The following is a 14,457-nucleotide window of genomic DNA, read 5'->3' as shown; positions in this document are numbered from 1 at the left end:
TTCTGCCGTATCTCTTGCTCCAGCTACAAGGCTAGTCTAAGTCCCGATCAGTAGTGATGACAGTCGTGCATGCATAGTATAACATGTGTTTGCAATCAGGGGCAACTGTGTAAATGTATTTTATGTTCAGTAGACATTAAGAACATCCCAATCAATGTATTTAATGGAAAAAAAGAAAAAAAAAACACTTTTTTTTTTAAGAAAAACTTTTATTCCTATGCCTATGAAACATCAATTGAATAGGACTTTTTTTTCTGTGCCTTCTTTTGCGAAGTTATATTCCACACAGGTATTGGACGTATCTTGCAGTGTCTTGTGTAGTAGCACAGAGCGGATCCAACCCGAATTCATCACTGCACGAATCCTCAGATCCGCTCCTTGTTGAATTTGGGCGGACGCAACTCCACATTCCGTGCATTTTAAAACAAACGCACGTTGCGTTCAGTATGCGTCCCTTGATGAATCGGGCCCAATGTTTTCACTGGTACTCAGATGCCCCAGATCTTGCACACTATAGTCGCTGACTATTAAGGCTACAATACCACACCTATAACTTAGTGAAGTCAGACCTGGATTTATATAGACAGAGAGCGCGACCACACACAAGTCAGTGAGGACTATAAGTCTGAAGTCTGCACGTGTAAGAAGATACCCTAAAGGGAGGTGTAGGAAGATGCCCTAAAGGGAGGGAGCTCACACAGACCTACCTGTGCTACTGAGAGATCTGCTTGATTGACCATTCCGGTGATATACTGTTCCGACACCTGATTTCTTTAGAGAGAAGTCTTCTGGACATCAATTTTTTGTAATTCCAGTGTAAAGCTCGTTATTTCTTTGTTTAACTCATTCTTATATAGATGTTATCTTACAGATGGCTCCCTTGACTGTAACCATATATGGTAATAATAAAATGTACATATATAATATGTTAAGCAAACCAGTTATGGTTACATCATTCAAGTAGAAACAATAGCTTATAGTATACATGAAGGTATATAACGCCATAAAAATCACATTTCTGTGTACACCTTACACATGGGCAGCATGGTGGCTTAGTGGTTAGCACTTCTGCCTCTCAGGACTGAGGTCAAGAGTTCAATTCCCAACCATGGCCTTATCTGTGTGGAGTTTGTATGTTCTCCCTGTGTTTGTGTTTCCTCCGGGTGCTCTGGTTTCCTCCCACACTCCAAAAACATACTGGTAGGTTAATTGGCTGCTAACAAATTGACCTTAGCCTCTGTCTGTGTGTGTTAGGGGATTTAGATTGTAAGCTCCAATGGGGCAGGGACTGATGTCAGTGAGTTCTCTGTACAGCGCTACGGAATTAGTGGCGCTATATAAATAGCTGATGATGATGATACCTACGATGGGTCTATTTGTTCTTCACATGAAGCAGTCTTATTTGACTAACACCACTCATCAATTACCTTAAGTTAGACAGGTCTTTATCATACTTTTTTCCATGCACGTGAATGGTGGCGAGTGTTGATGTACCACTGAAATTTCAGTAAAGTCTCCTCCCTCTGGAATTCTTCAGTTTTGGTGATTATTGGACACCATGGAAACAATTTGGAAGTTTCAGGTTGGGAAAAAAAACAACAAACATACGCATGAGAAATGCTGATCAAAATTAATATAAAATTTTATTATCAATATAATGTCATACAGTAAAAATCGATTGTAAAACTGATCACAAAATATTTTCTCCATTGATTTATAAGATGCTTATAATATAATTAGTTTATTTTGGTGATTTTGCTAGCAAAACACAGACCCTTTAAGTATGTACGAAGCCCCACGCATCATAAAATCCGGCTTGATGAGCATGCAGCTAATGGACGGAATTCCAAGCAGAAAGATTTAGGATTTTATGATTTGTATAGAACAGAACAGCTGGGACATGTTTGGAGGGAATTCCTGCACATAACACAATACCGCTGAGCATTCACTACACACAACTGCTCATAGCTGAAAGCAGCAGGTTGCAGTGGATGCTATATCCCACAATTCATTGAGGGGAATGGCTCAAGCCCAGAAAAGGTTGTACGACAGTCGTACCAGACATGAATAAATCTGTATGTGTATTTTATGATAAAGGTCAAACTAATGTAAACGCAAATGTGAATGCAAAAGTTGGTTAAGGCAGTCTAGTATTCAAATAAGGCAGTTTAATATTCAAATTAGTCAGCCTGTAGTATCAGATGTCGGCCATCGATTAAAAAAAAAAGATTTCAAACTACTAGAGGTACAAATGTTTTACAGATAATTTTAAAATTGTTTTATTTTAACTGTTGTTCATGTGATTTAGACCAAAACTATTATTATTAGAGTGTGTACAGTCAGGATATTTCCAGCAGATGGTTATGACAGATGAAGAGCACAGATATGAAGGTAAATTGTGTAGGTGTGTACACAATGATTCTGCGTGATCATCGGGATTTTTAATTATTGGTGGAATCATTACAGAAATTGCATCTGAAGTATGATTGCATAGGTGTGTACCCAGCTTTAGTGTTCTTTAATACTGCACATTGCCAAATATAAGTGCAGATAATCTGGTCTGCAACATGTCCAAAGTTTAGTTTTGATGACAATACTTTATGAGTTTTATTTTCTGGCTTTTTTTTTTTTTTTTTTTTTTTAATAAATCTGTTGTGTACTTGCTGGGATGGGTCAGAAACATGCTGTATTCAGGCTGCAAACCGCCGAGTGCATGAATTACAGTATAATAGTAGTATCTCAATGTCATCCCTGAGATTCAGGATCCACTGTGTCCCTAACACTCATAACCTTTAACCTTTCTGATATTACACCAGTCCTAGAAATAACCGACGAAACTGGGTTTTAAGATTTATAAGTGAACATTTTCTGACATTAGGAATAACATACAACACAAACAGAATATACATAAATGGTAGCAAAATAAAAAAGAATGATGGGTGAGAAAGTGCAAAGAGAGGAAAGCAGAGTGTACACAATTCACAGTTTTGTCTTTTCATTACTCCTCATCCTGCTAATGTTGGGCCTTAAAGGCTATTGTCACCCGACTCTAAAATTTAGTATTGGGTGTAATTAGGAGATTTACAATGAAAAAGTTTAACTTACTGGCGCTCGGTGGGTCTGGCCAACCGTTGGGTGCCATAATATGTGCTGGTCTGGGCTGATGATCCGCTCTCCTGCTCAGGTGGGCTTTGTTTGAGTTGAACTTCTCTTTTTCATGGAGTAAAGATAACAATAGAGCCCACCCCCCCCCCCTAAGCATTAGCTTATGCTGGGACGGATACACATATCATTGGACGTACTGAATCCCTGGATCCGAGCATCGTGCAGAAAGTTATTGAGTTTGAAATTGAATGAACATCAGGAAATTAGCATGCATGGAAAGGGGAGCATAAACTACGCTCCCATGCAGGTCCCATAAAAACCACTTGAAGCTATCCAATCCTAAATGCCAGGTACATTATTATTTTAGATAAATGGCCCTAAGGTTCTGGCTGTTTGAAATGTATATATTTATATGTTTCTTTTGTTAATATTGGATCTAACCTCCATGACACTATTTTTATTGAGGAAATCTGTGGAGGCTTGTGCTACATTCCTAAAACATCACCTTTATAAAATTACAGTGCAAGGGAGCACTTGGAAAACGTGTGCATATAATGCCAATAGAATACAATAAACAATAAAAGGATAAACTTTGCATACAATTCACAAATATTGAATTGTCTGTATGTATTTCTACTTCCTCTGTGCCGAGATCTTTGGTCTTTCCAAGCCCCTGAAACTTATGACTATACGTACATAATAGAGCGCTCAGTTACCTGAGTTAGTAGTATGATAATTATAGTGGTAATGTGTAGGTAGCAGCTATTTTTCAGCAACGAAAACAGAGGTTTATTTATATTGAGTACAAATGGTCCCATAATATAAACTGCACGTACCTTAATGTATATGGCAGTAGTCATTTTAACCAGTTATGTGAAAGTATGCCACCACTCCCCAGAGTGGGCAATGTATTCCCTGTAACAGGGGGTAAATTTATCGAACCGCAGGTTTGAAAAAGTGGAGACGTTGCCCATAGCAACCAGATTCTAGCTGTCGTTTTGTAGAATACACTAAATAAATGATAACTAGAATTTGATTGGTTGCTATAGGCAACATTTCCACTTTTTCTAACCCGCAGCTTCATAAATTTACCCCCCGATCTTTACAAAGCTATTTATCTTCCAAAAAAATGGCATTTGTGAAAAACACTATTTCTTAGCTACGTTCGCTTGTTGTTGAGGCGCTGAAGGAAGAGGCCAGGATCGTGACTTGAAATATTTCTTGAGTCCTGGGAGGTCGACTGGCGGGAAGTATGGTGCAATCCTCTTACGTATCCACCACTTGCCCTCGGATCCATGAGTACCCCATACTCGGCTGAACTTGTATCTGAAATGCTCTCCCCTGATCCACCTGCAGGGGGCAGCATGAGAAAGACGAGGAGAACTGATTAATTACAGAAGGAAAGGAGGATCAATGTTACAATCGCACCAATTAAAAAGATCCCTTAATTACCCATTACAGCAATATATAGATTCAGATCCTAATCCGGTTTTAATGATCTTGATTCTCTTTATGTGGGCATATATATTTATTCTTACACTATTAGATACAGAGAATAAAGGAATTGCGAAAGAGTGTATTTATCTTGGGGCACTCCTAAGGAAATGATGCATTAAAACTTCAATTCTTTATTTATTGTTGCATTCAAAATAAATATGAAAGGATTTTATTCGGAAATAGCTAGCAAAATATTAAAAATAGTGAACGTGTCAAAACCATGTGTGTTTGTGTTATGGAAATATAAAACATGCAGATATAATGCATGGCCGTTTGTCTCCTTGTAATTCATTTTTACAAATATTGTTAACTGTAGAATTTCGTTACTTTGTTTATTATTTTCTTTTTCTCTCTCTTATAATCTAATGTAATATTGGATCATTATAATACATTCCTCAACTCCTGCGTTAATATTGGACTTAATTTAGTTTTGTATGTGATAATTAATCCGTAACAAAACAGTAAGAGGCAATCTAAGGATGATACATTGACAGACTTATAAATATGATTTTGACTTTATTAAGATTACAACAGTCTCAGAAAATTAATTGTGAATATACAGACAAGATTTACTGTGCACTCATCACAAGATTAGCTCACTGTCCTTCGATAGACTTTCCTTCGAAGACTGTTATGCATTGAAAAAAAATCCCACCTGCATGATTACAATTTAATCTCATACATTTTATTCTATTAATCTTCAACAATTTTCCACCTCTCTCCAACACCTTCTCTCCCCTATCTCTACATTCTTATCCCCTGAGATGGCAGTACCCCATTTTCACCAAACCTTAGAAACGGCCCTTGATCAAGTGTCTCCAGCGACACTACATACTACACGTCGACTTCGATGTCAACCGTGGCACACTAAAGCAACACGAAATCTTCAAAAACTGTCCCGTAAAGCAGAACGTCACTGGCGTAAATCTCCCACCTCTAATGACTTCGTCACATATACTTCTGTCTACCACTCCTATCGAAATGCTCTGGACACGGCAAAACAAACATACTTCCAATCTCTTATCTATGCTCAGGCTTCTAACCCCAAACGCCTTTTCAATACATTTAAATATCTTCTCAATCCTCCCACCCCGAACCCTCCATCTACTATCAGTGCTCAGGATCTTGCTTCCTACTTCAAGGACAAGATTGACAAGATCAGACTAGAAATGGTATCCTCTTCCTTGACACGCAAACAGCTCAATTCCTTCCCACTACCCTCTGACACCCTCTCTTCATTTGACCCCACAAATGAAGAGGAAATTTCTACGCTCTTCTTATCTTCCTACTCTACCTCCTGTCCTCTTGATCCTATTCCCTTGCAAATTGGTAGATCCCTGTTTTCTGTGCTCATTTCACCTCTAACTCAAATCTGTAATCTCTCGCTCTCTACTGGCATCTTTCCATCACTATACAAGCATGCAGTGATTACTCCTATTCTAAAAAAACAAGATTCCGACCCAAACTCTCTATCAAATTACCGTCCCATCTCTCAGCTGCCGTGCCCCTCCAAGCTTCTAGAGAGACTTGCCTACACTCGCCTCACACGCTTTCTTTCCGATAACAACCTGTTGGATCCTCTTCAGTCTGGCTTTCGTTCTCAACACTCCACAGAGACTGCGTTGACCAAGGTTGTCAATGATCTGATCACTGCTAAAACTGAACGCCATTACTCTCTCCTAATTCTCCTGGATCTCTCGGCTGCATTTGACACCGTTGACCACTCTCTTCTCCTGCAAATGCTGCATTCCCTAGGGCTTCAAGACACTGTTCTATACTGGCTCTCATCCTACCTCTCTAATCGCTCTTTCTCTGTTAATTTCTCTGGAGCCACCTCTGCTCCGCTTCCCCTATCAGTTGGAGTACCACAAGGCTCAGTGCTAGGTCCTCTGCTGTTCTCTAACTATACCGCTTCTCTTGGAAATCTAATAAGTTCCTTTGGCTTTCAGTATCATCTCTATGCGAATGATACCCAAATCTATCTATCCTCTCCTGATCTCTCGACATCTGTGTTGTCCCATGTAACTGACTGTCTTTCTGCCATTTCATCTTGGATGTCCTCTTGCCAACTCAAACTTAATCTTTCTAAACAAAGTTAATAATATTCCCACCCGCCAACAAGAGCATACCTGACATTTCTATCTCTGTTGATAACATGACCATAAATCCCACCCCACAAGCTCGCTGCCTAGGTGTAATCCTTGACTCACACCTATCCTTTGTTCCCCACATTGACTCTATATCTAAATCCTGCTACATGCATCTAAAGAACATTTCCAGAATTCGCACATATCTCACGCAAGACACTGCAAAAACCTTAATTCATGCACTCATCATCTCCCGCATTGACTATTGCAATTCCCTCCTTACTGGTCTTCCCAAAAACAGACTTAAACCTCTACAATCTATTTTGCACGCAGCGACTAGACTGATTTTCCTTGCAAATCGTTCTTCCTCTGTTGAATCACTCTGTATGTCTCTACACTGGCTGCTTGTTTTGTACCGAATCCAATATAAAATACTTTTACTAACCTACAAGGCCATCAACAAAGCTGCACCAACATACATCTCCTCTCTTGTCTCAAAATATCTCCCAACTCGGCAACTCCGTTCTGCACAAGATCTGCGTCTCTCATCCACCCTCATTACATCCTCCCATTCCCGGTTACAGGACTTTTTTCGGGCTGCACCCACTCTATGGAATTCTCTCCCTCGCACAGTAAGACTCTCCTCTGGTCTACAAACTTTCAAGCGTTCTCTAAAAACCCACCTCTTCAGACAAGCTTATAATATTCCTCTGCCACCCTCTTAACCTCGCTACCTTTAGCCTGTTACACAGTTTCACGCGGGACGGCTGCCCCCTGACCAACATTGTTGTGTGACGGGATCATTTAGCTTATGAGTCACTTTTACCTTTGCAGTCTGGCTGGGCCAAAATGCAAAATGTAGACTTAACCTCATGTGTCAATCTCCCATTGTCCCATAGATTGTAAGCTTGCGAGCAGGGCCTTTCTCACCTCTTTGTCGGTTTTACCCAGTTTGTTTATTAGTTTATTATGTTTGTCCCCAATTGTAAAGCGCTACGGAATATGTTGGCACTATATAAATAAATGATGATGATGATGATTTAGTTCTTATAAGCTATAAGCTCTTAAGATGTCTACGTCATGCTTGCCATCTTTGGAGGTCTCCAAAGCTGCTGCGTCCTGGGGGTGTGGCCACTCGAATCGCGTCCTCTGGCCACGCCCCTCTGTCAAACTATACCCATTTTGGCCTATTACAGTAGGGGACGGGGCAATTATTCTGCATTTAGCCCTGCCCCCACTTCACTAGCAAAGTGGGTAGTATGCGGGAAGTTACCCTGCTCTCCTTTATATGTATATTAGTTAAAAGCCAATCAAAATGATGAAAAAAATAAGAGTGTTTTCTGAATGTTTATGCTGTCCTTTCATTAAGTGCCCAATAACAGGGGCAGACCTTATTGCACCCAATTTAACTTTACCCTTGTGGCAGCGTTGATTGAATAGTTTGTCCGATGGCTGCTCAGCCACAAGATGCTTAGCATGGCAAAATCACAAATACTGTTCATGGTACCATAGTTATGAGCATTAATATTTGTTTCATCCCATATATATATATATATATATATATATATATATATATATATATATATATATATATATATACACACATATATACACACACACATATATATATATATATATATATATACACACACACACACACACACATATATATATATACACACACATGCTTACATGCACACATATACATACATATATGTACACATACATATATATACACATACATATATATACGTTTATATATATATATATATATATATATAGATTAGATATGGAAAAATTGCATGTAATTATGCTGCGGACAATTCAAATTGTAACAAAAAGCCAGCTAGGATTACAGTTGCTTTTAAAAGGCAAATATGAGTTTCTTTATTTTTTTCACGCGAGTAAAATTAAAGTGCAATATGTTTTGAGCGACGTCCTGCGGAGAAGCGGTTAACGACGCCATGTTTGCCCGGTAGCAGCTGTGAGTGGGGAGGACCTTCATGGTTCTATCACAAAGTCGGCCTGGTGTTATGACATCTTCCAACTGTACGCGTTAAAAATTAGAAGCAATATTTGAGTTGTAAGAAGGGGGGGCTAAATCTCACAAACAGCTGTAATTAGTTCCAGAGGGCAACAGCTGTCCCTGGCTAACAGCTGAGAGATTTTTTTATTTTTTTTTGGAGGGAAAAACAGGAACTGTGTTTTCTGTCAAAATTAACGACCTGACAAGGCCAGCCAGGGTGGGGAATAAGCCGAAACATGAGTTTTATTATTCCATACGTGCATTTAATATATATTATTTGCTCTTTTTTTTTTATTTTATCTGGAGACCTCTTTGCAAGGTTTCCCTCCTAATTGTAAATCAAAGAAAGGACGTTGGTGGAGAAACATAAATTCATTAAAAGCCATAAAAACCTCTCACAGGTTTCAGCCCGGGCCTACGTCGGCCTGTTAGCCGCGGATATAAAGTCATCCCAGTGTGTAAAGTCTCAAGAAATTAATAGGCTTCTTATTTCTAAAGCTTGAATCTAGCGTTTCACCATTATTCCTCTGTGGGTTAGGCGAGATTTGTTTCTGCAATAGGAACGTACGTTCATATATCACCGCCGCTAATAAATCGTGTCAGGTCAAAGAGGCTGTTTAATTGACACATTAAATAGAAGACTCTGTGGGAGTTGGTAAAAAAAAGCGCTTTATATCAGACCGAAAGATGTCTGTGTGTTTTCCACATTCTCTCTTCATAGGACAGATGTAACCGATCGGGGGGGGGGGGGGGGGGGGGGCTGTGGGATGGGGCAGCCGGTTCCATCAAAACGTAGGAAGACATTTATTAAAAAAATAAATACAAATAAGACACTTACACAAACAAATACGGAGCACGCTCTCTGCACAAATGTACTTGTTATGGGGGAAATCAGAAGACAAAGAGCGTGACCCTGGTTCTGCACCATCCAGACGGTGTTTGTGACCATTTACAGTGCTGGTGGCACAGTGGTTAGCATTTCTAGCTCACAGCGCTGAGGTTGTGGGTTTGATTCCAAGCTGGGTACTCTCTGTGTGTGCGTGTTTCTGCCCCCCCCCAAGTCCATAACTATGGCTCCAAGTGTGAGTGGTGTGGAATTTATGCTGTACTCTCCAAGGAGACAAGAACTGATATCAATAACTCAATATTGTATGGGAAGTGTTGCGGAATGCGGTGGCGCTATACAAATACATAATAATAATAAAAAATACATTTGCAGTTTTGCAGTCTGTCATAGGAAAATGAAAAACATGACTGTTAGTCCCGCCTACTATCACTTTTGGTTAACTAAATTAATTACAACTTATACGTTTTTTTCTCCTTACTGCTCATTAGTGTCTGAGTCATGTCTAAATAAGATGATGGCAGGTGAACATAAGGACTAAAATGCACTTTCCCATTTGAAGTGTGAGTGGATTGTGCAAAAGGTTATGCAGCTGAAAGTGAAAACCCAGCGTCCAATTCCTAGTGTCTCTGAGGATGTATAAGATTCAGGTCACTTTGCGTGGGTCAGAGGGGTCAATGGGGCATTTCCTTAGCACCTCAGCAAGAAAATCCTGATCCGTCCAGCTCCTGCACATCTGAATGGACATGATTCAGCTGCCACCTTTTGCCGCTATCCTGAAACTCTACGCCTCATGCCAAAAGGCCCATCATTCAGGAATAGGTGAATTGTATGACTATATTCAAGATATCAATGTTACAGGCAACATATTTTTGGGTTTTTTTTAATCTGTCTTCTTTTCATTTTTCAACACAACTGGCATTTTATAAATACGTGAGGGGAACGGTCAGGTTAGAAAGCAATCTAGTGGTTTAAAAAATGAAAGATGGCTAAATGAAGACCTTGGTCGGTCTAGTTTACGGTAATGCTTAGCTCTGTGTTGGTGAGCGGTCATCTTTGTAGGAGAATCTAATAAAGTAAGTTTAAATTACAATAATAATGAAAAAAAAACACATGGCATCTGACGCGATAATTCCTAAAGACCTTTGGGGGTGATTTATCAAACCTTCTAAAAAGGAAAGGTGGAGGTATTGCCCAACGATACATTTTCTATGGCGCATCTATGGGAATATCTTCGTTTAATTCAAGAAAAAAAAAAATCAAAACTTTTTTTTTTTTAAATTGTTCATGCTGATGTGCTTACAAAGTAATCACAGTTTTAGTTCCAAGTTTGTTTTTTTTATCTTTGAAATCCCACCGCTAACCCCAAGAAGATGTACAGAGAGCATTGAGATGGTGGAACCTCCCTTTGGGTGTTAGGGTACACATCACCATGGTTAGGACACCCTAAAGTTTTGCGTACTGGTGGACAGAGGCAATGTGGTTTTTCTTTATTTTTTTTTTCTGTTAGGGAGACTTTAGAACCGGTGGGAGACCCAACTACTATTAAATTAATGGCAACCCTGGGAACTCCCTGCTGCTGGATTAAGCTGCTCCACTCACATAACTGATTTGAGTACTTTACCCACTGGTGTGCTGAATTAAGTAGGCAAAGCATTGCATTGGTAGGTGGAGCAAACATGTTTGGTTACTCCGCCAATTGTGACAAGCGGACTCTGCCTACCATTGCGTATTGCATTTGACTTTGCCTAATATTGATGTGGCAAGGGCTAGTGATAAGCTAACTCCACCCAGTATTGGCCCCACCTACCATTTATTTGGTCCCGCCTACTTGAGGCCACATGCAAAAAAAATTCCACGCCCATTTTACGCTCCCAATCCACCCGTTTACAGTCCTTTTTTTTTTTTTGTAGGGATTGCTGATCCAAACAAACATAAAATCAAATAATTGAAATGTGTACTTGTTTACTATAAATAGCACTGTCTATTATATAACTACATATACGATTACATGATGTACAGCTGCAGATATAGTACTCCGCTTAGTGCTAGAGTGACTGAAGCCAGGGGAAAGTACCACGATCATGCCCTCGCTGGGTTTAATAGGACGGAGAGGTGTAATGTAATATATACTAAGACTTGGCCCTGTCCCAGACTATGATTATCTGATTTGTCGAGCAGGCCATGGTATTAGGCAATAAAACAAAATTAACAATAAACTGGAAAGTGCTTTCATATTTGTGAGTCCTCTGATAATTAGTTTTATGTTGCAGTAGCTCCAACGATTGGGTTTAAACACTTAACTCCTGTAGTGCTGGTGCGCAGCAACTCTCTGCAATTACCTCAGAAAGTTATAATCTAATGGAGGAAACATAACATGCTGGGTGTTGTAGTGCCCCAAGGGTCGATGAGGCAGTGTCACGGCTGACGTGATTAGAAAATTGCCCCCTGGAGACTATTTTAGAATGTTGAGCTACGCTGGCGATTTATATATTTTGCCATCAGGGCAGGTGTGCAGTTGCATTGACCAATCACAAGTCACTGTTGCTAGTGTACTCCAGCCCAACCTGAGATATGTACCCCTTCGATCAGACAAATGAAAGATTTTTTTAACATCTAAAATTACACTCCAAATAACAGTTTAATGTACAGTATTTGGTAAAGATTAAAATACAGATTAGATTATTTTTAAAACATTTGTAGATGTGGTATAGATTTATACATGTTAGGGGGTGTATTCGGAATATTGACACCCTTTAGAGGGTACTTGGTTAACATTTGCCATTAAGAGAGGGTACGTGATGCAGAAAGATTGAGATACCCCCCCCAGTCTAAGCCTAAGAAATCAATGAAGCCATTTGTTTCTGGGACAGGCCCCATTGGAAATGTTATATATTTAATTTATATTTTGCTATTCAAAGTGTACTCACTTGGGAGGATCTTTGTCCTGGAAAGGGTTGAAGGCCAGGAGCGAGGTTGCTGTGACATCATTGGCTAGCAACTTCCCGGCCAGGTGAATTAACCACTCGTTCTGTTCATAGGTCTGATGGAGGATAGAAAAACATGGAGGAGAGAAAAGAGGGATAAAATCATATACACAATATATTCTTGTAGATTTTTAATATATACCACTATATATTGCAGCACAAATTTTTGTGTGTGAGTTTTAGGGCTCCTCTGGGTTATTAGGACGAGAGTACTCCCATTACTGGGATGTCAAATGTTATTTCATATTTACATAGTGACTGATAAGAGTGCAGTACCTAGTGACAGCCTGCAGGAGGCACTATTGCCACTGCTGTGTCTGGGCAGCCGTTTGAGGGTAACCAAACACTAGATAAGTGCAGAGTTAAGGAAGTCCCTGTGACAGCCCATAAAATTAATTGCTGACAGGTTCATTATTCACCTCAAATAATGGATCGCTCTTGATTTATTTTTAAGTCTATACTTTCTCAGTAAACGAAACATGTTTGGGCTGTGTACAGCCTGGTGAGAAGAGGAAAGAAGAAGATAAAATACAGATATGGAAATTACCCAGAAGCTCCAGGGGCAGCACTGAACTTAGTATTAGAAAAGGACACCTATTTTTTTACTCCACATAAATGGCTTTGTATTACATCCAACTGTTATTTATGGAGCTGCTCAAATCTTTAACGTCCAGCTGACCCTAATTTCCAGACTCAGTTGCAGGTTTGAGATTTGCACCTGCAAACGTCCCCACTTATCAAAATTTGCCAAATGCATTGTCGAAGTCAGCAAATTGGATAAAGTCATTTCAATAAATATCTAACAAACTTGGTTGTCTTTGTCTGAAAATTATGCGTAGAGTACGTTACGGCGTGGGGAAGCGTATCCAGCCGCAACACGTAAAAGTAACAAGTTTACACATTTACACGCATTCACACGAACATACACATTTGTAATTAGTACACATTAATGGTAGTTGCAGCACATAGTTATTTATGTTGAAATGTAGCAATATTTATGTTTAACATTATAAGTTATATACATGTTAGTGAAATCAAAGGTTCAGGTTGCAGGAAATATGTCATATTTAGTATCATTTTAATCCCCTATTCATCTGCAGTTGTCCGGTTCATTCGCTGAAGGGATCGCACATTGCATACTCTAGTTAGCGATGTTCGTGAATAAATGTTTAAAATGATACTGCCTGTATAATGTAAATAGACTAGTTTAAACTGGATTCTTGGCGGGAAAATCAGAGTGCATCCCCTGGAGAGCTGACCCCCACATGGATAGTTTGGTTTGAACTGGCCTATGACCTGCAGTACACTGGACCTTCCTGAAGCCTGGACCAATAGAAGCAAGCCACATCATCTGCATTTTTTTACTGTATTCACTGACTGTATAAAAGAAGGGGCTCTGGACCTAGTGGCCAGTCTACTTAACCACAGTCTTCAGACCTGAATGACTGTACACTGGATCCAGAGCGCCTTCAATAAGTAACGGCTGTACTTATTTTATTCTGACTTGTTATTCTGCTACTTTTGGCTATTAAATCACATTGTGCTTTGGAACCACATATCGGCAATCAACAATCGTTATTGGATAGCAACTAGATGTGCATAACAGCATAGTAACATTTCTGTTATTGTGTGGTGAAGTTGTTGTTCTCACTGTCACTATTTTCAAATGTCAACAATTACCTTATAACCGGTTACATATGTCTCACCATATAAGTGGAAGGAAGATGAGGCAGCCATTTTGTGTGTTGAACACAGCCCCTCAGATTACAAAGAATTACTGATTACACACTAGAGGCAGCCATTCTTCCAATGCCGCCTATCAACTCACTCAAAACTGATGACATCACTGAGGTACATTGTTAAGCCCTGCCAAAGAGGGCAGCCCCATCAATATCAGTCAGCGGACAAAAT

At 39.6% G+C, this 14,457-nt stretch overlaps 1 protein-coding gene across 2 annotated transcripts in view; it reads right to left on the bottom strand.

The window, feature by feature from the left end:
• Positions 1-1,618: 1,618 nt before the first annotated feature.
• Positions 1,619-14,457, bottom strand: part of LMF1 (lipase maturation factor 1) — a 227,528-nt gene continuing 214,689 nt past the window's right edge. For both annotated transcript variants that reach the window (XM_075179268.1, XM_075179271.1), the window contains 2 exons: positions 12,490-12,602; positions 1,619-4,455 (listed from right to left, as the gene is read on the bottom strand). In XM_075179268.1, the coding sequence (XP_075035369.1) occupies positions 4,254-4,455; positions 12,490-12,602 (315 nt within the window). In that variant the 3' untranslated portion in view covers positions 1,619-4,253. The remainder of the gene's footprint in view (positions 4,456-12,489; positions 12,603-14,457) is intronic.

This window comes from Mixophyes fleayi, chromosome 7 (assembly GCF_038048845.1).
Source record: "Mixophyes fleayi isolate aMixFle1 chromosome 7, aMixFle1.hap1, whole genome shotgun sequence".
NCBI classification, from domain to species: Eukaryota; Metazoa; Chordata; class Amphibia; order Anura; family Limnodynastidae; genus Mixophyes; species Mixophyes fleayi.
The sequence above is the reverse complement of the archived record's forward strand: the minus strand, read 5'-3'. Positions and strand labels throughout refer to the sequence as shown.